General features: G+C 43.6%; 1 protein-coding gene across 1 annotated transcript in view; it reads left to right on the top strand.

Moving 5' to 3' along the window:
* USP31 (ubiquitin specific peptidase 31) overlaps positions 1-24,212 on the top strand; it is a 194,813-nt gene that overhangs the window by 88,951 nt on the left and 81,650 nt on the right. The window contains exons 5-6 of the mRNA XM_086940436.1: positions 521-656; positions 9,147-9,291. Coding sequence (XP_086796562.1) covers positions 521-656; positions 9,147-9,291 — 281 coding nt within the window. The remainder of the gene's footprint in view (positions 1-520; positions 657-9,146; positions 9,292-24,212) is intronic.

Here is a 24,212-nt window from a genome sequence, read left to right as displayed (position 1 = left end):
GCATGCTACACAGGCCCTGTAATTCTTCATATCATGTATCGCGAGTTGTGACGTAAATAGAAGAATCTGTATGTTTTCAGTAAAGCACTGTATTTGATAAGTTTATTCTGTTAACGCTGCACATTGATACTACAAACTATCAAGCCTTGTGTCCGCTTGTGAACCAATGCTTACAGTTAAGATGACCGGCTCTGTCTTATGTATGATTTGAATGTGATCGGCCTATAAAGCACTGCATACTGTTAGGATTGGTTCTGTAGAATTTATTACACCCTTGTAAGTTGGTGCATACTAATAGAAATGCAGGCTATGTGAAGCAGCGCATATTGTTTGTATCCCAAGTCCTATGTGGAATGTGACTGCTCGTTAAAGCATATGGCCAGGGCTGCAGAGTTGCTCTGGGAATGGGTGCGCTGAGCATGCCACAGCCCAGGGATCATGCATGTTTGGGGGCGTTGCATGCGGTCCCCTGGTATTGTTGCAGTCTCAGACCCATGCCTATTGTCTCACTTTACTGCAGGCCCTTGTATGTTACTGTGGTATACCAGGGGAAATGCTCGCATTGCATGCGCATCGGAGTGGCTGTCCCGCTGTCTGGAACAGTGGCCCGGCTGCGAGAAGCGGTGTCTATGGAGACCAAAATCCCCCCGGATCAGGTAAGGGCAATCCCAAACCCAAGTGCGAGTTTTCAGCCACAGCTTTGAGGATGTTACACATATAGGTGGGCATGTCTTACATAATATATTAAGTGCAACACACACAGGGCGGTCTAGAATACAATGAGGACAAACCACTGGGGGTTCCCCTGTGACACATAGCCGCAATTCTGAACAACACAGACTTTAAGGCAGGGAGCCTGATTCTTTCAAAAATGGAAATAAGCACAGGTTGCTTGCCTTTCAGAATGTACATTTTGTGGAATGGCCACATCTTTGACCTCCTGTGATTAAACTCACGCTACCGACACATTCATGCTCTGATTGCAGGTGAGTGGCATTTGACAACACTTTGTTACTAAACACAAAACATACTTTAGTATTTGGCAATAACACTAGAAAGCTTCAATAACCACTTGTAATTTCATATTGACTTGGAAAAAGCCCCAGTTGGTTGCTCTGCCCTAGTGCAGTTTTACGACCCAAAACATTGTGTGGTGGAAGATTTGTCAGAATATGCAACATTCTACACCATGCCAGGAATTGCCTTGGTGTAGTTCAGCATCATGTCATGTGAACTTGTTGATGTAGTGTAGAATGTGATATAATCTCCATATGAGACGATGGCCATTCTGTATGTTACCATTACCTCACAGTCTGTACTTTGAGAGATGTTACATCCCAGCTAAGAATTTACATTGCAAGTATGTTTTGAATTGTTTTGCTTTGTGGGTCTTGACTTCGCAATTAAGTATATTATATATGGATTGTATATGTGTAATATAGGTTTTTTAAAATATATATATATGTGCACAAGGTCATATGTATCTATAGACACACACTTCAGTGTATCTATACACCCTTTCAAAAACACACGTTTGAACACCTTTGTATTCAAATTTAAGAAAATGAATGCATTATAAGTAATTAAGTTTAAAATATAAAATAAAAATAGTTTTTTAATAAATTTTTTGTTAAAGGGAATAAAATAATTAAGTAAGCATTGGTGTTTTAAACCTCTTTAATTTAGTATGCGTCATTAGTTAAAAAGTAAATTTAAATTATGGTATGGGTTTTAAGTGTGGCATTGGGAATTTGGGGTTCAGAGAATCGTTTTTCTGGGTGTTTTTTTTTTTTTTTAGGGATCAGTAGTTTAGTAATAGTAATAAGTTCTTATGGTTCAGCGATGGGTATTATATAGGGATAGTATGGAGTTTTAGGGTTCAGGAATGGATAGTGTATGGGGTATTATGGTGGTTTTAGAGTGCAGGAATGGGTAGTTTGTAGGAGGAGTAGAAGGTTTTAGAGTTTAGGGATGGGAAGTGTGTAGAAATGGGTGATCTAAAAATGCATTTATAATAATTAAAATAATACGCTTACGGTACATTAAATTAATGTATTTTAACATGCTTTTAGCATTAAAACTTGTAGACTATGTAACCCTAATTATAAACACTTATTGTAGATCTATTTTGTAATTGCTTTTACATAGCACTTGTTACCCCTGACGAGGTGTCAAAGCGCTTTTTGGCGAGTAGCACGCTACTCCAGAACCCATTAATGATTAGAGGTGAATAGTTTAGTGAAAATAGGAAAGTAATTTGAGCAGTGGATATGTTAGTCAGTTATTTGGATTGAGAAGGATAGTGGAGGGATAGACCAGGGAGAAAGGTTTGCATTTATTTAGCGCTTGCAACCCCTGAACGGGAGTTAAAGTGCTTTTTTTGGCGAGTATCACACTACTCTGGAACCCATTCAGTGTTAGTGGTGAATTAGTATAGTGAAATATTAAAGTAATTTGAGTGGTGGATATGTTAGTCAGTTATTTGGATTGAGAAGATTGGCAAAGGGATAGAAGAAGTAAAAAAGCTTGCATTTAAATATAGCGCTTGCTACCCCTGATGGGGTGTTGAAATAGCTTTTCTGGTGAGTAGAATGCAACTTGAGAACCCATAAAGGATTAGAGGTGAATTAGTACATTATACATCTTGAAAAACAAATATATTTTTAAATGTATGTATACATTTACAAATAAATGCATATATTTATATATTAAGTAGATTTGTATGTGTTGTAAAGGGTTAATAATCTTACTTGGCATAGGAGGTAAAGGCAGTTTGGATGTAAAGCCCTGATGTAAAGGCCCTTCCGATGTAAATAGGTGATATAAAGTCACTCCCGAGGTAATTACCATGATGTAATGATTACAGATGTACCGACTTGTGAAGTAACTACTAACATTCGGTCATTCTTGTTGCTTTAGTTCGTTATTAGACAGGGACTCTAACATGCAATTGGTATCGGTCGATGTGCCGGCAGCTCTGTTAACCTCTCTGCTGTATGAACTCTGTGTTGTGTAAGGTTTTACTTGTGGTTTTTAGGCTTTTACAAACATATGGGACTTCAATTTACTGTAATGTTATTTGAATTTGCTGCCCAGCATATCGAGACCCCTTGTGAATGCGAAGCTGGTGCTCATCATATCATCTTGTGCAAAACTGCAATGTAGGTGAATAATGAAAAAAGGACTGACCGGGTCTCCCCCAGGAATCTTCATTTGTAATATAGCACATCATTATGCCAATAACTCCATGAAAAACAGACTTCTGTGTTCTACCCTAGCTGTTCTCTCTAGGCAATCCCCCAAAAAGATCCCCTTACATGCCTAGCACACATATAAACATACTGCTGTTTTACAACTAAGTAGATGAAGGCGCTTTGTTGGCACAAGAAGATCTTTGTGGAAAACGTTCTTTTTGCTCTTTCCTTGTTTCAACATATGTTTGATGCTGTTTCTGTATTTTGCAAGTCCTTCATGAGTTGATCTGGTAGCTCCTGTCTTTTGCTTTCGCCTTTGCTATGAGAGTGGCATATTTTGCTCATAATAGCTGACTGACTGCAACTCTTGATATAGCGAGTTCCCATTTAGTCTTCAACCTTATGTTGTATTTCTAGTACACTAGATGAGATGCTGTCTCTTTCTTTGTCTTTCTGGTCATACAGGGAAGTGACTGTCCTACCTGTTTTGAGACTGCACAGTGCTTAATGGCTGAGATGCTGTTCCTTTCTTTGTCTTTCTGGTCATACAGGAAAGTGACTGTCCTAACCATTTTGAGACTACACAGTGCTTAATTTATGTAATGTGTTCAGGGCCAAAAATGTTTCTTGGGCAGGATTCTTGTAGCGCCACTGTGGGAGCGGTCTACTTTGATCCCCCCCCCGCCTCCTCACCCCACAATAGGTTCTGGTATTCCAACTGGAGTAGAATGTTGCGCAATCTTCATAAACCCTTTTAGGAAACCGTAAAAATAGCTTGGCACTATACCGGTTTTTGTTCTGATCAACCCTTTACTGCTAGCATGGATCACTGCCCAGTGTTACGGCAACCAACGGTGAAGCATGCAGCAATCAACTAACAAAGCACTTGACGTGAAATGAGGTCTTTGTACAGAAATTCATTATAAGTGTGTTGTAAAATGTCTGTCTCCTGCCTTGTGATGGAGTAGGAGGAATCCATTCCATGTTGCATTTGAGTCTCAGAGAGTGACAGACCACCAGTAGTATGTTTATGACATGTGGAAGAAGTATATTGCGAAGCATTGGTAGTCACGCAGCTGCTAGTGCATGTCCATCCTACGAATAACCAGTCCATACCATAGCAAGTTTAGATGAAGCACCACTGGTTACTATGTGCAGCAGTGAGTATGAGATGGGTTGCTGTCCAAAGCTGGGCATAGACCACCCTGTCAGGGTTCAGTGATGGCATCTGGCAAGAGCTCAGAGGCTTCTTGCAGTGAATGTGCACCCTGCAGCTTGGGAAGTGACTGGAACAGTGAGCTGGCAGATTTAGTCTGCACCTGCTCTGTTGAAGCACCACAGAGGACCGCATCCAGCAGCACAACAAATATGAATGAATGAATGAAAGGGGTTTTGTAGAGCGCGACTGCTGCCCGAGGGCGTCCAAGGGCTAGGTAGAGGAAATAGTACTCTGAGGGACGGGGGAGAGAGCCAGGGCGGGGAGTATTAATTTCTGAAAAGGAATGTTTTTAACTCTTTACGGAAGGACGAGAGGATGGGGTTAAACCTTAGGGGAAGGGAGTTCCATAGTTTAGCGGCATTGAGCGTGTAGGACCTGCCTCCTGCTCTGGACCTTTTGATTCTGGGGACTGCGACAAGGAATGCGTTTGTAGATCGGAGTAGCTTGCCGGGGCAGTAGGGGGTGAGAAGTGTGTGTTTGATCTCAGGGCTAGCTCTATGGAAGGCTTGATGCGATATGCACAGGGTTTTGAATTTTATTCTTTTCCTGACAGGGAGCCAGTGGAGTGACCTGATCCCTGACTTAGCCGATTCTCTGCGGGGAATCTGGAGTAGCGTACGAGCTGCGCAATTCTGGGTACACTGGAGTTTCTGCAGCACGTATTCAGGGGCTCCCAAGTAAAGGGCGTTGTTAAAGTCGAGTCGGGGCTGGATGAGGCGCTGAATGACAACCTGCTTGGCTTCAAAGGGCAGGATTGGAAGGATCTTTCTCAGCATCCGGATGATCCCGAAGCAGGTTGCTGCTGTTTTAGTTGCCTGAGTGTTAAAAGTGAGGGTTTTGTCCAGCCAAACTCCCAAACTTTTGATGTCCTCCTTCGGGGTTGGGGGTGGGCCTAAACTGGAGGGCCATAGCTGGTCGATGGGGGTGGGAGTGGGGGGGCCGAGGAGCATTATCTCGGTTTTGTCGCCGTTGAGTTTTAGTGAGGATGCTGTCATCCATCTCCTGACATCCTCCATGCAGGCTGCCAGGTTGGATTGGGGGAGCCCGCTGTTCTTCTGTGCCAGGGAGACCACCAGCTGTGTGTCGTCCGCATACAAGATGATCTTGATGCCATATTGGCGGACGACCTCAGCCAGTGCACTGCACAAGTGTATGTTTTGTGAAGTTGTGGTGAAGTCTTCCTATTCACATTGTCTTGGAAGGAGAAGGGAACCCTGATCAGGGTACAGTGGTGATAAGACTAAAGCTTGAACTGGTCTCCAATTATAGAACACAGATCGGCGTTCTAAAGTATGAGTAGAAACTTTCCTCTGTCCGTGGCCGACTCGTGGGAGAACAGCTGGAAGGACTCGATCTGTCTCCTTCAAAGTCTGGTTACACTCCTCCAGTACGAATAACACTTGGGCAATGAATAAAGCAGCAGTTATCATAACGTTTGCCTACTCCTACATGACCTGCCGAACCTTCTATGAGGTCTTATTACATCTCGCCCTGAAGAAGTCCCATCCGGGACGAAACGCGTCGGCTGTTCTTTTTTACAAATGGAACAATAAAGAGGATCTTTTCTAAAAAAAATTGGACATTACTCTGTGTCTTCGTAATAATCTTGTGACTTAGTTTTCACAATTCTTACATGTGGTGCACCTATGCTTATAAAACAAATCATCCCTACTTGGGTTGGTGGCCTATAATATTTTCCTGGATCCATACGACAGTCTTGATATAAGGCCTTTAGAGTAATGTCTAGAGGATCGTTGGAACTAGTATTGAGACAGCTGGAAAAATAAATGCTCTCTCTCAGAAACAAGAATTGCCAAGATTACGCTTCCAGATTCTACCAACTAAGGCTGAAGGGTAAAGCACTTTTAATAGACTGGTAAAATAAATGTATTTACGCATTTCCTCCAGTCCTCCTCGTACCAAGTTCTGATCAAGTTTCGTCAGTCCAAGACCAGAATGATATTGATAAAATCAGAATGGCCTCTCCAGTGAGGGTTCTCATATCTCATTCATCTATCCAAGCATCCACTCAAAAACCGCTGGTTTCTGCACCCCAACCTTCTATCGATAAACTTAGTGGCCTGGCTCTGAAAGTTCTGCAATATGGTCACCTAAGGTTACCACAAGATTACAGGCAGGTTGTAGTAGAAGCCAAATCGCATTCCATTAGAAAATCATATGCCTTTTTAATGTGAAAGTTTTTTTCATTTTGTGCATTCAAAACAGCTATTATAATCCACAAGACCGGAACATATGGTAATCCTTTACCTACTTTCTCAAGCAAGAGCTGTCAGACAGTTTTCCTATATTAAAGTACTTCTCTCATATAGAACTGCCTATCGGAAATCTCCTTCACAAACCACCTTCTTTAGAATTAAAGATTTCGTAGAAGGTATTAAGAAAGTTTTCCTCCTATTAAGTCTCCCTCTCCTTTTTGGCTACTATGCAAATTAATGGGACCACCCCTTTGAACCAATTCACAAAACCTCTTTATTTAATTGCTATCACCTGTGCTTGCAGATTTAGTGAAATGTGAGATTAATGGGCTACTGAACCATTTAAAGTATTCCATAGTAATATAGTAGTAATGAAAACCAGTTATTTTCCTAAAGTGGTTTCACATTTTCACATTGGCCAGTTTCCTTACTTACATTCTTTCCTAATCCATCAACTACAGTAGAGCGATCTTTTGATTCTGCAGATGTTAAGAGTTTTGAAATGTTATCTCAACAAAACTTATTTATGGGGTGAGTTTGCTATTTTATTCAGTGCTAATGACTATAGATGAGGATCACCTGGAAGGGAAGGAAACGTTGCTTACCTGTAATTGTACTTCTCTACCAGGGGAAACCCCATCATAGTCTTAAACAACACTTTCACATTCCCCGGGTTAAAACTATTACAGCTTTCATCCATCTATACCCAGGATTGTCTATTTCTTTCCATACAAATGACCTGATCTAACCTGTGGGGCATGATGGGAAGCTAGGTATACGGTGAGGCCCTTGAAGGCACACTGCCCGTTTTCCATTCATATGCTTTATATTGCAGCCGATTGGTTAACAATGTCCCACATTCATACCATTTTAAAAAAGGTTTGTGAAAGATGCTTTTCTAATGGTGTCAAATTTTATATGATCAACTTCAAATTAAATTGATCAATTTTCAGTTTTTTTACTCTGCAAACCAATAAGTAGTGTACTATGTTACAAAGATATACTTATACATGTTTTAAAAGTGTTCTGTGATTATGTGCTTGCCCAGAACTGTTCAATGTTTAAGATTATGATGAGGATTCCCCTGGAAGAGAATTAGGATTACAATGAGCAACTATTCCTTCTGTCAGAAGTTTGATTTCAGAACCTCTCAATTTACATCTGCCATCCAGTAGCTATCTGATAACTAAGTCTTAGACTTGTATATTTGGCTGTCTAAGACATCAAGAGAAGAGAAATGACAACTTTAAGAGCAGGTGTCCCTTTGTTTGCCTCTGATCTCTTAGAATGTCTTATTCAGTTACAAGTTAACATGTTTCTGAAATGCTTTGGTCCATTTTCAAGAAATTGGAAAATGTATTCGATCACTAATGACCGCTGCATAATCATTGGCTAATTCATTTTCGGAGAAGCAGCTTTTTACTGCCAGTGGCTAATAGAAAAGTTTCTTTTTTCAGCACTGTTCTCAAGCTGATGCGCTATCTGTGTGAATTAAAGATTAATTATATTTAAAAATGCAACCTGAAAACTCTCCTGAGATTGATTCGATGGAAGAGTGTGGTGATATATAGAAAACAGGGTGTTTGTGAACTCTTGCGAATTAAGACTGGACTTGTGTTCAGCGCAGGACAGATTTTATTTGGCGGAAAAGGTGAGAAACTCAAATGTCTTAATTACTTTGTGTGCCTTGTCAAAGCTCGCAGTTGAGCTAAAAAAACATTGAAATCTACGATAAACTTTATATGAGTAATGACAATTACTGGTGAGTAATTCAGTATCACTAAATATTAATTCTGTGTGGCGAGCATTCTAGAGACGGTCAGGCCTGATGTAGTACGAAATGTGTGCCTCTCTTAAATGTTAATTATTTGCTCCTTTTGCAGCTTTTAAAGTTTTGTAAATGGTGCATTGCCCAGTAATGGTCACCTGGGTTTGTAGTCTGTCTTAGTCTGCGTTGTCTCACAATGTAGCTCCATAAAATGTAATTTAATTCTGGTCAGTAAAGCTATTTTTACACATCGTTTTCAGAATATGAATGCAGTCTGTTCATTTTTACAGCATTGGATATTGCATATTTACCCATCGTACCTAAGTGCATGAATCCGGTGGTACTAAGCTTTATGAAAGGAAAAATATGCTTATCTGATAGCTGTAAAATTTTTAGAAGCTTTCTGTGGTGGAGCATTGTCATGTGTTATTTGTGTATATTGAGTGAAGTCCTTGTTTCTGCCAGTTCTTGGTGTCCTGATGAGACACCAGCCAGTATGAAAGTACTTCTGTCTCTAGAGATTCATGCATGGCATAAAGAAGGCAGACTACCACACAAGACTGACAATATGCAGCATTATATTTAGTGATTCCATCTCATGTGCTAAGCAAGAAAAAAGGTATGGATAACCTGTGGGTTTAACATTTGTACACAGTGCCCTGTATTTCCTGATTTCAATAGTCTTACGTATGCTGCTGTGTTGCAAACACCCATGAAATCTGTGATGTTTTTTCTGTTTTCTGTTTCAGATCGTGTTAACTGAGATGTATTTCGATGGGTTTCATCGCTCCTTCTCAGATACCGATGATCTGGACACAATCCACGAAAGTGATACTATCTTTGCCTTTGAAACACTTGAAATCTTTCGATCCGAAGGAGTTCCGACACCTCGAGGTACAGTGCCTTTGCTGCCCTTCTGCAAAGTAGCATTACTTGTTAAGTGACTGGTGTGTAGAAACACTACACCGTGAGAATTGTGGTGAGTCCAGTGTTCTACTCTGTGTTTTGGCGCTACAGGGTGGTGCTCTGGTGTGCATAAGGAATGAATATCCTAGACACAGTAACTAGAAAGGCTCCCACTCCCTCTTCACTGAATAATGGTTTGACAACATTGTCTTTGGCGTATTACTCTGGCAAGGCCTGCACCTTGTGAGAGATGGACTTATTTGGCTCCTCCCTGGGAATTATTTACTCATGTTTCTACTGAAGAGTATGTGTACTATGACTATTTTGAACTTGCCCTGAATGGTTATTTTTCCTTTGTGGTCTATTATGTTGCATTATTCTTCTTCTATAATGCTTTTACATTGCTTAGGAACCCAAGTCAGAAAGAGATTGGGGTTATAGGTTGATCCCTCATAGGGCCAATACTGTGATGTGCTCCAGGTTAGTAAAGTCTTGGGTTGAGTAGTAGAGTTTCAGATGAGGAATTTATCTGAATAGCAAGGTGTGGCAGGGTAATTTGTAAGCTTGAGTTTGTAAAAAAGGTTGACTGTGCAGGTAGAGGGAGCATGCCCTTGGACAGATTTTCATAGTGGACATAATGTTGAAGGATGTTTGAATGAGTACAATGGAGGATACAGAGATACACACGTTGCAGCAGTGTGGCCCTCTGGATCATTGACTAGGACTCTGGAAGAGTGAAAGGTGAAGTTGAGTAGATCTTGTTTCTGTAGATGGAAATATATTGAACGAATGGTAGCTGTACTAATTGACAATTGAGGTCCTGGTGGGGCATCTCATTGCTGTCCAATTGAACTGTGAATTTGGGGACTTTAAAAAAGGATGCAATGAATTTGGGATGCTTTGAATTGAGGCACTTAATCATCTGATATAAGCTAGAGCCTTGCCACAGTGTAGTGAATACCTCATAAGCAGTCACTCTTCTACCAGTTGAGAGACAGTTGGTGCGGAAGTGATGAGAGAAACATTTTGGAAAAGAAATGTAGTTCTCCAAAACTGATTAACTCCCTTTGAGAGAAACAGAAGGGCCAGAGGACTGTGTCTAGGACTATGCAAACTATTTAACATCTAGGCATAAAGCTGAAAACAGCAGGAGAGTTGGGCTAATCCATGTGCATTGCTGGCATTGCTTCCAGAGCATGTGCTTGTTAATCATATTGAAGGAGGTGTAGAGTAGAATGAAGAATAATGGGTTGTGGGGGAAAGGTTTTGCTATAAATATAGATACTTGTGAGAGCCGTGGAGTTCGTTCTGCAGAGCCCCGGCTACAAAGGATCATAATGGTGAGATACTGGGTAAGGCATGGAGGGTGGGGATGGTTTTGTGATTGGATTGTATGGGAGTGAAGCAGGGAATGCAGTTCAAAGTAAGATTGGTTATACAGGGGGTCTAGGTGAAAGTGTAGAAGTGGGTGTAGTTTTTGAGGATTGCGGAAGCTGAATGTTTGAGATGCAGATATAGCATTGGCTAAGTGGAGAATAGGGATTTTCTTTTAATAGAAACCTTTTATTATCTGTTTCAATAACAATAAAAATAGAGTACACACAGTGCAGGTCCTCAAGGGGAACCTTCCGAAGTGGTGCAGGAAAATTCGTAATTGGTCTCCCCCACCACCCCATAGTACGACCACCATCGACCCCCCCCCCTTACCCCCCCATACCATTGAGTGTTTCTTTGCGCACCCACATGCTACATAAATTGGCTCTTCCCGTTTAGCAGATTGGTCCATGCCTGCTCTCCATTCTTTCATTTGGGGGAGGCATCAAGCCACTTCCAGTATTTGGCAATGTCCCTCTTCGCCATTAGGGCTCCCACCCCCACCAGGATAGAGAATATTTAGCTGGGGATGTAGCAAGGGAGAAAGAAGAGTCAGTTTGGGGGATGTGTGGTTGGTATCTCATAGAGCGGGAATATAGGTGTGCCTAGAGTATAGGTCATTGTTTTGCAGTCATTCATAGAGACCATGAATTCGATGTAGTATAGTTTGTAGCCAGTGTAGGGTCTTAGAGAGCCGGTGATGAGCCTACAGACGATGATGTCTGGAAAGAGCAAATGAGAAATTGAGAGTTGGCAGTAATTGTACAGGTGAAGATGGAAAGTGCATCTGTGACTGAAATATGTGACCTAGAGTTAAGTTTGAGCTACAGTGCACATAGCATGATATTGAGGGTAGGATACATTGAAGTTTGAGCTGATTGAGGTAAATGGATTCCTCAGTGGTGCAGGTTGACAGGCAGAGATTAATTGGTGTACACATTGCAGTTGAGAAGGGATAGGCTTTGGTGAGAATTTTCATTTGAAGTGGAGGGTGGAAACTGGGTTAATGTGATGCCATGTGGAAGGCTGTCAGAAGAGGCGATCCAACAGGGGAGAACTTGTCAGTTGAGAAGGACAAATATCAGTGGTTCCAGTGATGAAGTCAAGGTGTAGATTGGTTTGTGTGGAGTGTTTGTCAGTTATATTGTAAAACTAAGGTACTCTGAACTCTGTGTTTGGTATGACCAGTATTTGGTGGCAGTGGAGTTGATGCCTGTAGGAAGCTTACTCTGTATATGCCACTAGGTAGTTATACCGTGCACAGATTTCAGGGGTTCCCCAGAAGTGTACAGCTCTCAATGTAAAACCCAAAGTGCTCTTTTAGTTGTAATGTGGTAAAGCAGCCTTAGGGCTAACACAGAGGAGTGGAAGACATTTACTGCACAACATCGACCAATAATGGGGCACACAACTCAAAAAGGAGACCCACAACAATTTTAGGCAAATATACTTTGCTTTGATATTATTTTAAGACCAAGATGTCCGCAATAAGGTAAGTACGTTTTTTGATAAAGACTTGACTTTCAAAAGTCGACATTTAAAACTATTTCTGATCAGTTTAATGTCATCCTATGGAGAAAACAATATTGCGGTTAATAAGTATCACACTTTACTGTTTCCAGTCTTTGGGACCAGCAGTCAGTAAGGGGCAAGGGTGAGGTGAGTACCAAACACCACTACCGGTGGCACGGGTTGCAAGGTGCAGAAGTCAAAATCTGAGTTCGCCCCAATGCGTTACAGTGGAGACTGGGGGTACGCAAAGCCACACTGCTTGCAGGTAAGTAGATTGGTTGCAGGAGCCAAGCTTTTGGGGTCGGAGCATGCACAGGAGGGGACCCACAAAGCAGCACCAAACACACACCACCAGCAGCTCAGGGTCTGCCGAGTGAAGGGTGTAATTTCAGCGCTGGGCGCCCAATGCTCTTCAATGGAGATTCTTTTGTCGGCAAACAGGCTGTATGCGTTACACCAGAGGTTGCAGAAGGGAGACCAATGGCAACAGAGGTAAATAGAGATGTAGGGGCACCGTCTGTTCAGCTCACCAAGGCTCAGGGGCTTTGGGTGCAGGGGTGCTTTTCAACGTCTGAGTCTTGTTACCGTAGCCAGTCACGGTCAGGGAGCTTCTGAATTCACATTGCAGGTGTTGTCGTGGTCAGGACAGCTGAGGGAGACCTCGCTGCACAGTAGAGCCACTCTGATTCGGGCATGGGTGTCAGGTGCAGAGTGGGCTGGAGACGCGGATCCACCTGGACCCGGGGTTCTGGGAGTAGATTTATTTTGGACAGTGCTGCTGCCCTCTGGCGATTGGAGTCTTTTTCGACAGGCTTTAAGGTGAGGGAAAATCAAGACCATTGTGTTTAGAAGATGAGATTAATACTTTTGATGTGGAGGGAGGTGTGAATTGTAACTTGAGGTTTTTATTGGAATAGAGAGCAGGAGCAAGTAGACCGTGATGAGGTAAATGTGAGAATCTGGTGGTAATTCAGGGATAAGACAAGGCAAAGGAGATTAGTCTGATTAGACTTGTTGGATTTACCAATGCTTTTTGCTTAGTAATGCCTGGCGTAACCCTGTATGACTATATGCAGTCCCAATTTATGGTATAACTCATACCTGCTAGCAAGACCACTGACTCATTGTCCGTGAAATTGCTCTCCCACCCTCGCAGATCAACCATTGAGTGAGGCCTCCCCCAAGCCCCTGCACACTCTAGTGTTGGTGTTCGAGGCCCTCCTCCACCCGCAGGTTATACATGCGCCTCCTCCCTAGTGGTCCAGTGGACCTCCTGTTTCCTTTCTCTCGCTCCACTTTTCCTATCCGTTTTCACTTGTGTTTACCCTCATTTCAATCTCCCCTTTCACTCTCCTTCTACCTCTTTCCTCCACTTTTCTTGAACTTTTCTGCCTAATTCCACTTTTCCCTTTTCCGCCCGTTTTCACGCTGCTGCCCCTCCCCCCCGCACAACCAGCGCAACCGGCCCTATCCAGTTCCCCTTCCCGCTGTCCAGCTCTCCCCGACCCCTACTTAATGGCAACCACTGTGCTGGTGTGCCAAAGGTAAGCCCCTCAGCGACAGGAACCCTAGACTTCTGCACCGCCAACGCTATGACCCAGCGGCACTCCACACACTCAACCCAGGCCACAACAACTGCAAGCTAGCATCACCAGCTGACACCCACGGACCCTTCAGCGGTCACCGCTGCTGGCACACCAACAGCACTGCCAGGAACACGGACCCAGCACAACCCGCCTGCAAGAAAACACCCAAACCGAAGACACTACAATGCATCCTCCTCAATGTCGGATCACTCCACAAACATACCACAGAAATCTAGAACCTCCTCGACAGCATCACCCCAGACGTAGCATTCTTCACAGAAATCTGGACCAACACCGCCTCTGGACCGGACATCGCCATCACCATTCCCCAAGAATACAAGATCGCCAGGAAGGACTGCCCCACTCGCCCGGGAGGAGGAATCGCCACCGTCCACAAATCCACCCTCCACCTGAACACACTCCACGACGAGCCCGCAGACCTGATGGAACACCTTCACTTCAAGATACTGGCCAGCTCTACCACCACCCTCCGGGGAACCCTCATCTACCCACCTCCGGGACCCAGCGGACCATTTGCCAACTCCATCACGGACATCTTCTCCCAGCATGCCATCGCATCCCCCAATTACACCCTGCTGGGAGACCTCAACTTCACCTCGACAACCATCTAGACCCCAACAACACATGCCTCCTGGACAACCTCCACAACATTAGAGTTCGCCAGATCGCGACCGAACCCACGTACTCAGCAGGACACACCCTCGATCCCCTCTTCACAACAGGAAACTCCATCACTTTCAGCCACACCACCGAACTCCAGTGGACAGACCATCGATTCATCCACGTCTCCTTCAGAACACCCACAATCCACAGACACCAGCACCTGCTCCCACGAAGAAACTGGACCAAAATCACTGATTACCTACTCACCTCCTCACTCAGCAACTCCACCCCGACCTCCGTTGAAGATGACCCCCAACACCGCCCGAACTCTATACAGATTGATCACCGTCCACACCATAGCCCCCTCAGGAAGAACAACAACGCGCCTGTATTATGATGACACACTGTCCCCCACAGATAAAGTGGCACACTACAATAGTCTTTCTTCCTCTACAAGGAACAGTGACTCCCTTTGTGTACTTGTCAGTCAAAACACTTTATTTCGATTAATAAAAATCATAAAAGGCCCAAAATTCATAGGCTACATTATACAGTCGTATGATCATACAATACATCAACAATAATTAAAAACACAATTTAAAAACACGGTTCATAAAAACGATCAGTATAAAATCAGTCGGGGTTTCATGCGGTGTACTAGTTACAAGAGCAAGGGTCACTGTACCCAATAATCAGCTCCTAGTGTCCCCCTCTCTATAAATAGGAGACAACAGCACTTCCCATCTTCACGAGAAACCTCAAAACCTGGCTCTTCGACAGTCCCCCTCCTTGATGGACTGGAACCTGCACCTCCCCAGCGACTTGAGACCCTTATGGGTGAGTAGCCGCGCTTAACAAACCCATGATTGATTGATTTATATACATTTGGCCTATTTCCCTGGTCAGAAATACTTTATTTGGTTAATAAAAACCATAAAAGCACATTACACACAAAATAGACCAGAAAACATCAGAAGAATACAAGTAAAAAGTTCTTCACATTACTTCAATGACCCAAGTGTTTTTTCCTATTTCTAAGAGCACCAACAAGAAACTGGCCACATAAAAACAAACGAGAGGCAGCTGCTGCATTTGAAGATGAATCCGGGCAGGTTTTTGCCTACCAAAATCCCTTCGCTCTAAGCAAAGGTAAAATATAACTGTCTCAAAATGCTGTAGTGGTCACAGAAAAAGATAAAGTGCATTATGTATTGCGCCGAAAGATATCACATGAGCATGACCTTTGATCTTTCACATTATGATGCCCCTTGGGTACTGCTAAAAGCCACTGCAAGAGGTTGTCTAAAACAAGTTAAAAGGAAGCGATGATGGGGTGATATAATCACACTTAGACATGGTTCCATGGATATGTTGGATTTTAAAAGTGTATGTAGCTTAACCGTATATTTTTGAGTTCTTTCTTCTCTAGCAGTTCTCGCTCTTATCATAAATTGCTTTTTGATCCAGGGCAGATCTTTTGCGTTGATCCTTTCCAGCATCCCATATAGGGCTGGTCACCCCAGTTTCTCTAATGACAAATCCATAAAGACCATCCTCTTTTGGCCACTGATTATTTGCCAATTGTCAGATGAAGGTTAAGGCACTGATCAAGTGTCCCCTTCCTAAAAATATACTTCAGGCAAGAAAACTTTTTTTTTGCTTCAGCCTATTTTACACTCTGGCCGGAATCACCCTGCCCAGAACCTTAACTGATGAATCCATGAGGAAAATCGGCCTATAGCACCTGTGGTCCGACCTGTCCTTGAACACGGGGATGATTATAGAGCGTCGCCATGAAGCAAGGGGAATATTTCTCCAAGCATCATTGAATACGTGTGTTCTAATGTTTGCCCAAACGAGAGGGCCATGTTTCATTAAGTCAGCAGGGACCCTGTCTGGTCCTGGGTCTTGTTTTTAGTTATAGTTGTTATGGCGGCCCCTACCACCACCTCTGTAAAACAAAGGGCAGAATTCTCCCTCTGTAGTCCCAGGGATAGGGTAGACGCAAACTGTTGGTCTACCATAAATCTTTGAAAATGCCTTCCCACACTCTAGGGAGATTATGCAATCTACTACCCTGTTTGCTGCTCCAGAAAAGAAGGGTCAGGTAATAATTTCCAAAAATGTCGCACTAATGCTAAGAGGGTGGGGTTGTATAAGGTCCTCCCAAGTTCTACCCATGAATGTGGGAATAATATCCCCTTCCAGGCCCTCTTGTAGATACCAGATTAAAATCTATCAGGACCTTATCGAGCATGCTTTCTGCTATGGAATGCTCAAAATGATTGCCCAATTGGAATCTATTTCAAAATCATAGCAGCCCCAGGGACATAAATGTAAATTGAAATCCCCCATTAAAATAACCAGATAACCATATCAGAGAGGATGCCATATGCTGGAATTGCAAAGACCGAGACAGTGACTTAGAACATCTCCTATTCCAGTGTGCATGTGTAGTCCCCTTTTGGGACCGAATCTTCGAGTTTCTCTCTAACACTTTCTCTCTCCCTGCCTAGGGAACTCTCCACCCTGGTCTTCGACTTCCTCAAGGCCGGTCCCCTCAATGACAACGATAGGGCCCTATTGGACTTGCTTCTCACTGCCACAGTTAAAACTGTTCTTAATAACTGGAAGGACACAAGTAAGGCCTCCTCCAACTGTTGATTGAATTGGATCCCCAATCTAAGGGGTGCCGATAACATCACTACAAAACTCTCCGTGGCGCCCCCTCATAGAAGAATGTGGGCCACTCTTGAAACTACTTCAGCGTGCACAAACCACCTGAACTCCCCAGCCATACATTCTTTGCCTAACCACCATGTCACTATACGATCTACCTGACCTTACTCATCAACTCCAATCGGGCCAGAGTAGGTCCCATATAAAGGTCATTGCACAGATGCTACATCTTTAATACATATACTTGTGTTCGTACTGCCCTATTCTGTTTTATTATTATTATTATTCTGTTTTGTTATCCTCCTGCTTTTCCTTTAGTTTCTCTCAATATATGGTATCGCCCACGTAGCCTCTCAATTGCTGTGCCTTTTTTAAAAGGAAAAAAACAATGATTGTTGCCTCTGTGCTCATTTACTGTTATTTCATTGTCTATGTAAGTTACTTTGCTTTTGGAAACACCCAAAAAAACTTTTGAATTAAAAAAATAACCAGATAAGTAAATTTGTGTTTTTCCTCAAAAACTTGTAAAATGGATCTTCCAAGTACATGTGTGTTTTGCAGGGGTTACCCGATCAAAGGAGTTAGTTTAATAACCAAATGCTCGGTAGGCCCTCAAACTTTAATTGGACGGGCAATAGATTGCTATGACCAGAGACGATCTGAGTTGGAGTACACCTTAAACACCGGGATATCAGAATAAGCAGTCCACCCATTGCTCTGCCTGCGTCTCATGGTTTAACAGATTTTTGGCCAGGTCTTAACCAGGCTACTTCTCTGGCTATGAAAATATTGTCAAAATCATAGCCACCTGCTCCCCCATTAAACTAGCATTTGCAATGCAACAAGTCTCACATTTTATGCGAGTTTGAGCTATTGGCATTGTAAATAACAATGCATTTTATTTATGTTTTGGTTTTTGAAACCCAAATAAAAGGCATTGTCACTACAATGCCAATAGCTTAAACCAGAGTAAATGTGAGACCTGTTGCATTGCAAGTGCTTGCTATTTAATCTTCTTGGATATCAGATGCGTTACCATTACCTCACAACAAAGAGATCTAGAGATATACAGATATTGACAGTCCACAATGAGTTACCTGTTCTATTAATTCAACAGCCTTGAATAAGTCTCAGGCCTGCACGCCAGAAGAAGGAAAACATGTGTTGACTGTCCAGAGTATTAAAGATTATGAATCAATTTTATTAAATCAGTGATCTCATTGTGAAATAGATGATATATTTTTCTTGTATTTGTTATTTTAGCAATAAATGTGCTATAACTATGTTGAATCTAAGGGTGTAAAGCATTCAAATATAACAACCCCCTGAGCCTGATGGTGTGCAGAGGAAAAGGTTGATATAGAAGCAGAGGTATTAGACCTCTTCTTGGTGGTGAAGAAACATTTGAAGCTGCAGAAGGATTTAGCTGACTCGCAGATCCCTGCTAGATGTCAGCAGATAAAAGTGTGGTAGGAGTCCCCTTGTAATCCATAAGCACACACTCTCTCTCAAGCACACAATTGTATGTCTGCATGTTAAATGACACAACCAACGCTTTTATTTTGACATGTCAATGAACCGACGACCATGCAGCGCTGTACTATCCCAGGTGTACACTATACGCCGGCACGTGAGCCGTGTCCAGAACGTGGGTATAAACCCTCATCCTGGTTATCCCAGGTGATCCTTGAGGCTATACCCAGTACACCCCTATCAGAGATGTGTACTCGTGCGATGTGACGTGACATCTGTACGGGTGGGTGTAAGCCTTCCACTTGGCTCTTCAAGGTGATCCCAGGTGCCTATACCCAGTACCCCACTATCAGACGTGTATTTGTGCACCGCAACATGATCTCTGTACAGGTGGGTGTAAACCCTCAGCTTGGCTATCCCAAGTATACACCATTCCCTCTCTGAAGGTGACCTGTCTTCGAGCTCCGTTTATGTGTAATTTCTCGTACCATGGCTGTCCCAGCCATGCACACTCTCCCGCCCTGGCCTTGGGTGGCCTTCCACAGTGCCTCACTCTCCTCCATGTGTACTCATTGCTCATGACCGACAGCTCTAAGGGGCACCATAGGCTGCGATTGGAGCAAAACCGAACCCCAGTATACCAGGATCACACCGTGATATCTGAAAGGTCATGGTGTCCGCAGCTCTGGACACAAGGGCGTAACGTCCAGTGGGAGCGAGCTGTGCCCGGAGCTCTGCACACGGGGTGTAACTCTCTGTGTAAGCGAGCTGTGCCCGGAACTCTGCACACACTGGGTGTAACATCCCGTGTTGCAAGCGAGCTGTGCCCGGAGCTCTGCACATGGGGGTGTAATGAGCGTGTAACGCCTCATGTAGGTGTGAGGTGCTTAGCGCTCTGTACAGGTGTTTGTAACGTCTCATGCAGGTGAGGGGTGCTCAGACCTCTGTACATGAAGGTTTACTGTCCCATGTAAGTGAGCATCTCCCAGAGTACTGTACACGAGGGTGTAACGTCCCATGCAGGTGAGGGGTGCTCGGAGCTCTCTACACCAAGGTGTATTGTCTTGTGTAAGTGAGCTGTGCCCAAAGCTCTATACACGAAGGTGTAATGTCCTACGTAAGTGAGCGGCACCCAGATCTCTGCACGGGGAGGTATTGTAGCACCCGTGCAGCACACTCCCAATGTCACAGACAGACGTCGTGTATGTGCATGTGTCCGAACGTGCACAAACCTTTTCATGGCGACAGTTATGTATGGTGCTATATTTCCCTGTGACTCACACCTCCACACTGGGTGACGACCGCCCCCATCCTTACAACCGAGACATCTATAAGTGATGAACGTATGATTTAATGCTCACTGTTTTATAAAATGTTTGTAAAAAGGTACATGTAAATATACAAACTTTCATATGTTGTACACTTTCACCAAATCAATAATTAATTGGATCAGTGAATGTAAGAAGCCTTGATACACACCTGTGCTGGGCACGAGAGGCTTGCGTGTGTGCATTAATAACATATTTGCTGCACACCCGACCCCGAGGGGGGGTTGGAGGGGGAGTCTCTGCCCTCACCCGCAGCCACTCACCCGCTAATGAGGCAGCTTTCTTTAGTGGGTACAGGGTACACCATCTCCAGGTGCCGGAGCTGTGTCCTGCCCTCGCCTTCACTGCGGGCACCATTGCCAAAGCCGAATGAAAAACATAGTGCTTACCGACTACTGAAGGAGACCGTGTAATGCTGCAAGTAAAAGATCCAGTCCTGATGGGCGGTCACGAAGGTAGACAGGGTGGTAACCAGGAGGGACTAAGAAGCCTCATATTGAATCGGAAACAAGCATTTACCAGAAACAATGCTACCAGCCAATAAAAAATATGGGCGGAGAGTGGGCGAGGCTTCCACACCACTTCAACATCATACACTACTACAGCATGCCTCGCAGAGCGAGCAGCGCATGCATTGCAACACTAGGCTCGACCTAGAAAGCACCAATGTTTAGCTTTATGCATGAGTGGATTGGATTTTACCACTCCCAAGGTCGGGGGCAGGAACGCTGTTCAGGTAAGCCACAAAAAGAGTAGATTCAGGTGGAAGATAAAACCTTTGGACAGGAGGACGTGTCTGCCTACGATCTTGATTAGAAGGGCCCCTCAACCCATTGTTTACTATGTTCAGTAGAGAGGGAGAATACCATGGTAGACTGTTGCTGAGTGGAGGTGGTCTTAATGGGTCCATCACCATCCTTTCTACAATTGTCCCCCTGAATGACCCCTGTTTTCCTGCAGAAGTTGTGATAAACATAATGTCTGTAGTTGAGCTTGGTTTCTCCAAGATTTGCCCAAACGCTCTTAGAGTTTGTTTCCTCAGAGTCAGTTTGTAGAGTGCTGGCTGCTGTTCTAGACAAATGATTGTTTCCTTTTGAGTACTGATCCTGAAATTACCTTCCAGTCTTCCAACCTCAATTCAGGGGGTTTTGTACAGCGCATAGCTATCAGAAGGCTTCCCATCGCTCGAACAGCACACAATGCCAACTCACTGTAGGAATTAACTCCAATAAAGCCAGGTTTTCAAGGCCTTGCGAAAGGGGAGTTCAAAATGTACAAGGCATAGCTCAAGAGGGAGAGTGTTCCATAACATGGGGCCTAACTAGGAAAAGGAAAGCCCCCCGACAGTGAGATCTTCTTACTTTTGGAACATGTCACAAATGGGCATAGGAGGATCTGATAAGTCTTCCATGCATTGAGGGAGTGGACAACAATTTTAACAAAGTTGCACTTCTATTCTGGCATGATTTATGCAAAATGCATAAGACCTTGAATTACATTTGTTGCTTCACAGGAAGCCAGTGGAGGGAGTGCAGCACCTTTTCTGCAGATTGACACCTAGGAAGGTTCATCAGTAGCCGGGTAGCCACATTCTGTATAATCTGAAGCCTATTAGTCACATATAGGGGGAGCCAAAATGAAGAACATTTCTGGAATCAATGCAGCGTAATGAGTGCGTGGACAATTCTTGCTGGGAAGGGGAGAAGATTTAAAACCTTTCTCAAAAGTCTAAGGATAGCAAAGCAGGTGGCGGCAAGTTTTTTCACCTGGTACTCCATGGTAAAATTGGAGTCTAGCCACACTCCTACGCTCTTTATCACAGCTTTGTGCCTGGGTAGCCCTTCCAAACAAGGGGGTAGTGAATTTGGAAGTGCCTTGTTAAGGTCATTTGCAAGCATCATAACCTCCGTTTTATGGGCATGAAGCTTGAGCTTACAACTGACCATCCAAGTGGATACTCTCCGAAGGCAGGGAGCAAAGTTGTGATGGTTAGAGCTGGGTTCTGGTGAAATGGATATCACAAATTTGGTTTCATCGGCGTATGACACTAATGGCAATGCAAAAGAGCTCACTATTTTGGCCAGAGGAATTAGAAAGGGTGGGGCTGAGATAGGAGCCCTGTGGCACCCACAATTTAAAAAGAGACTATCAGGATACCAGAAGTGATATAAGACCTGGAAGGTTCGATTTTCCATGAAGGAAGAGAGCCATTCCAGAGCAGGACCAGAAATGCCCACTTTAGAAATTCTGTGGATCAGGGTGGGGTGGTCAACTGTGTCAAATGCAACACTCAAATCCAAAGGAATAAGAGTATAATATAAAAGTCAATAATCTATTGTTGCAAAGTGGGCACCAACCGATTTCTGTTAATTAATTTTTTTAGACACTCCTCCTGGTACTCTTGAAATCTAACACTGGGACACTGCCATCCAGTGGCCAGTAGATATGACCTGTTCACTAAAACATGTTGAAATTGGAGTAAATCCTGATTGACTAATGTAATTTTCGGTAAGGCAATGGTATACGGTGTAGAATTCCATCCAAGGCCTGGAAAGGTAAATGCTGTTTGTGGACTGCAACAACCTTTGTGCAATCCACTACAGTGGCAGTGAAAATATAGCTTCAGGCCTCCCCTGTGTAGCCTGACAGCAGCTGCTTGTACTCTTATGCAAAGAACTGTCAAAATCGCCCTTTTCCAGGTAAGTAACACAGATTTTAAATGTTAAATAAGCCATGCCTAAGAACATCTTGTGGCCCACTAGGTAAAATGCTCAATTAAGAGTGGATAGTGTGTGACATAGGAAGTGGCATGTTCTCTCAGTGGCTAGGGCTTAACCGACATTCACAGGCCAGGCTGTAGCTGGCACAAAGGAAAAGTCAGATTATAGATTATGCACTTTAATGTACAACGTTTGATCTGTACCAGCTACAGAATCCATTCAAAGACTGTATTTAATGAAAATCCCATCTAATGGTAAAGTCAGACTGTTATTAAATGTCTTAGAATTTTTTGAAAGTTACCTTTAATCTGCCTGAAGCTGCTGGAGGTTAATTTGCATTAGCTGTCCAGCCTAATACTTGTTCTGAAATTCCTCCTAGGAGGTAAACAGCTTGACCTGAATGGGCAGAGATGACTACTATGGGCTTGGCAGTATATTCAGGGTTGGGGCAGTGGACATCCTTTGGACACCAGGGTCAAATCAAACTGTACCTATCTGTTTGAGCCACATGCAACACATTGGCATGCTTGAAAGGGAGAGCCAGGACGATTCTTGTGTATCCCCTTTCTGTGGGCTGTAGGACTTTACCTTTTTTACTGCAAGACTTCTGTTTACTAGTTTCTCGTGAATACAGGGCCTACTTCAAACTGGATTTTAGTGTTAGATGTGAGAGGACACTGCAGATTACCACAGAGCACTCTCCTACACCCCACATAACCCTCAGGGTCCAAGTGTAGCGTGGCTGAAGTATTTCACCATCTTGAAAATGTGCTGGCGTGTGGCATTTATAGGCCTGTTTGCAGTAAGGGCGACCTGAACTACTGAAAAAGTGGGTAGTGTTGCTCCTGGTATTTACCCAGTTTGCTAGGGAGTGATCCCCACCAACCAGCTAGTTCCAGAATTAAAGGCGACACCCCATCAAAACATTTTCTGGACATGTGAAGAACAGAAGCGGATTGAATCTGCTGTCTTAGACCTGTGAGGAGCTCTGAAGGGCTGGTCCTGCTCCTCCTTGAGCCAAGGACAAAGAAGTGAACTCCACGGGCAGTTTGCCAAATACTTGTGTGGCTACGGGGATACAAAAAAAGCTGCTAGAAGCATTTTCCTTACAATTCCAGATGACCAGTCACAACTGAAACTTGGATTGGACTTTGCTGGAGGCCTCTGCCTGGCGCATTCAGTTTCTAGGTACACCCCTGAAGTACTAGAGGGACTTACATGTGTCATGCTGTGATTGCTTGGGCACCTGGAAAAAGCTTGGAAATATTTTGTTTGACGTTTTTTCAAGATAGGAGCTACTGTGAAAAGAACTGGACTACCAGTTGACCGCTTCATGGAGTTGGACTCAATTTCAGAGCAGTCCTCAAATCGCACCTAGGTTCATAGATGCTCATTAACGTGTTGTACTTTTTGATGCTATTTTATCTTGAAAGGCTAAAAATTCATATTTCTGGTTCCCATTATTAGATATTTGGGAAAAGCGTCCGGGGAACATACTTTACCTGTAGAGGTCTATAAAATCTGTATTGATGAGTTATCACCCCTTCATCAGGTCGTCCGCTCCATCGGTGATAATGGGAAAGCCCCGATTTCCTGGAACTAAAACTAAACTG

Source organism: Lissotriton vulgaris, chromosome 10 (assembly GCF_964263255.1).
Source record: "Lissotriton vulgaris chromosome 10, aLisVul1.2, whole genome shotgun sequence".
Classification (NCBI taxonomy): domain Eukaryota; kingdom Metazoa; phylum Chordata; class Amphibia; order Caudata; family Salamandridae; genus Lissotriton; species Lissotriton vulgaris.
The sequence above is the reverse complement of the archived record's forward strand: the minus strand, read 5'-3'. Positions and strand labels throughout refer to the sequence as shown.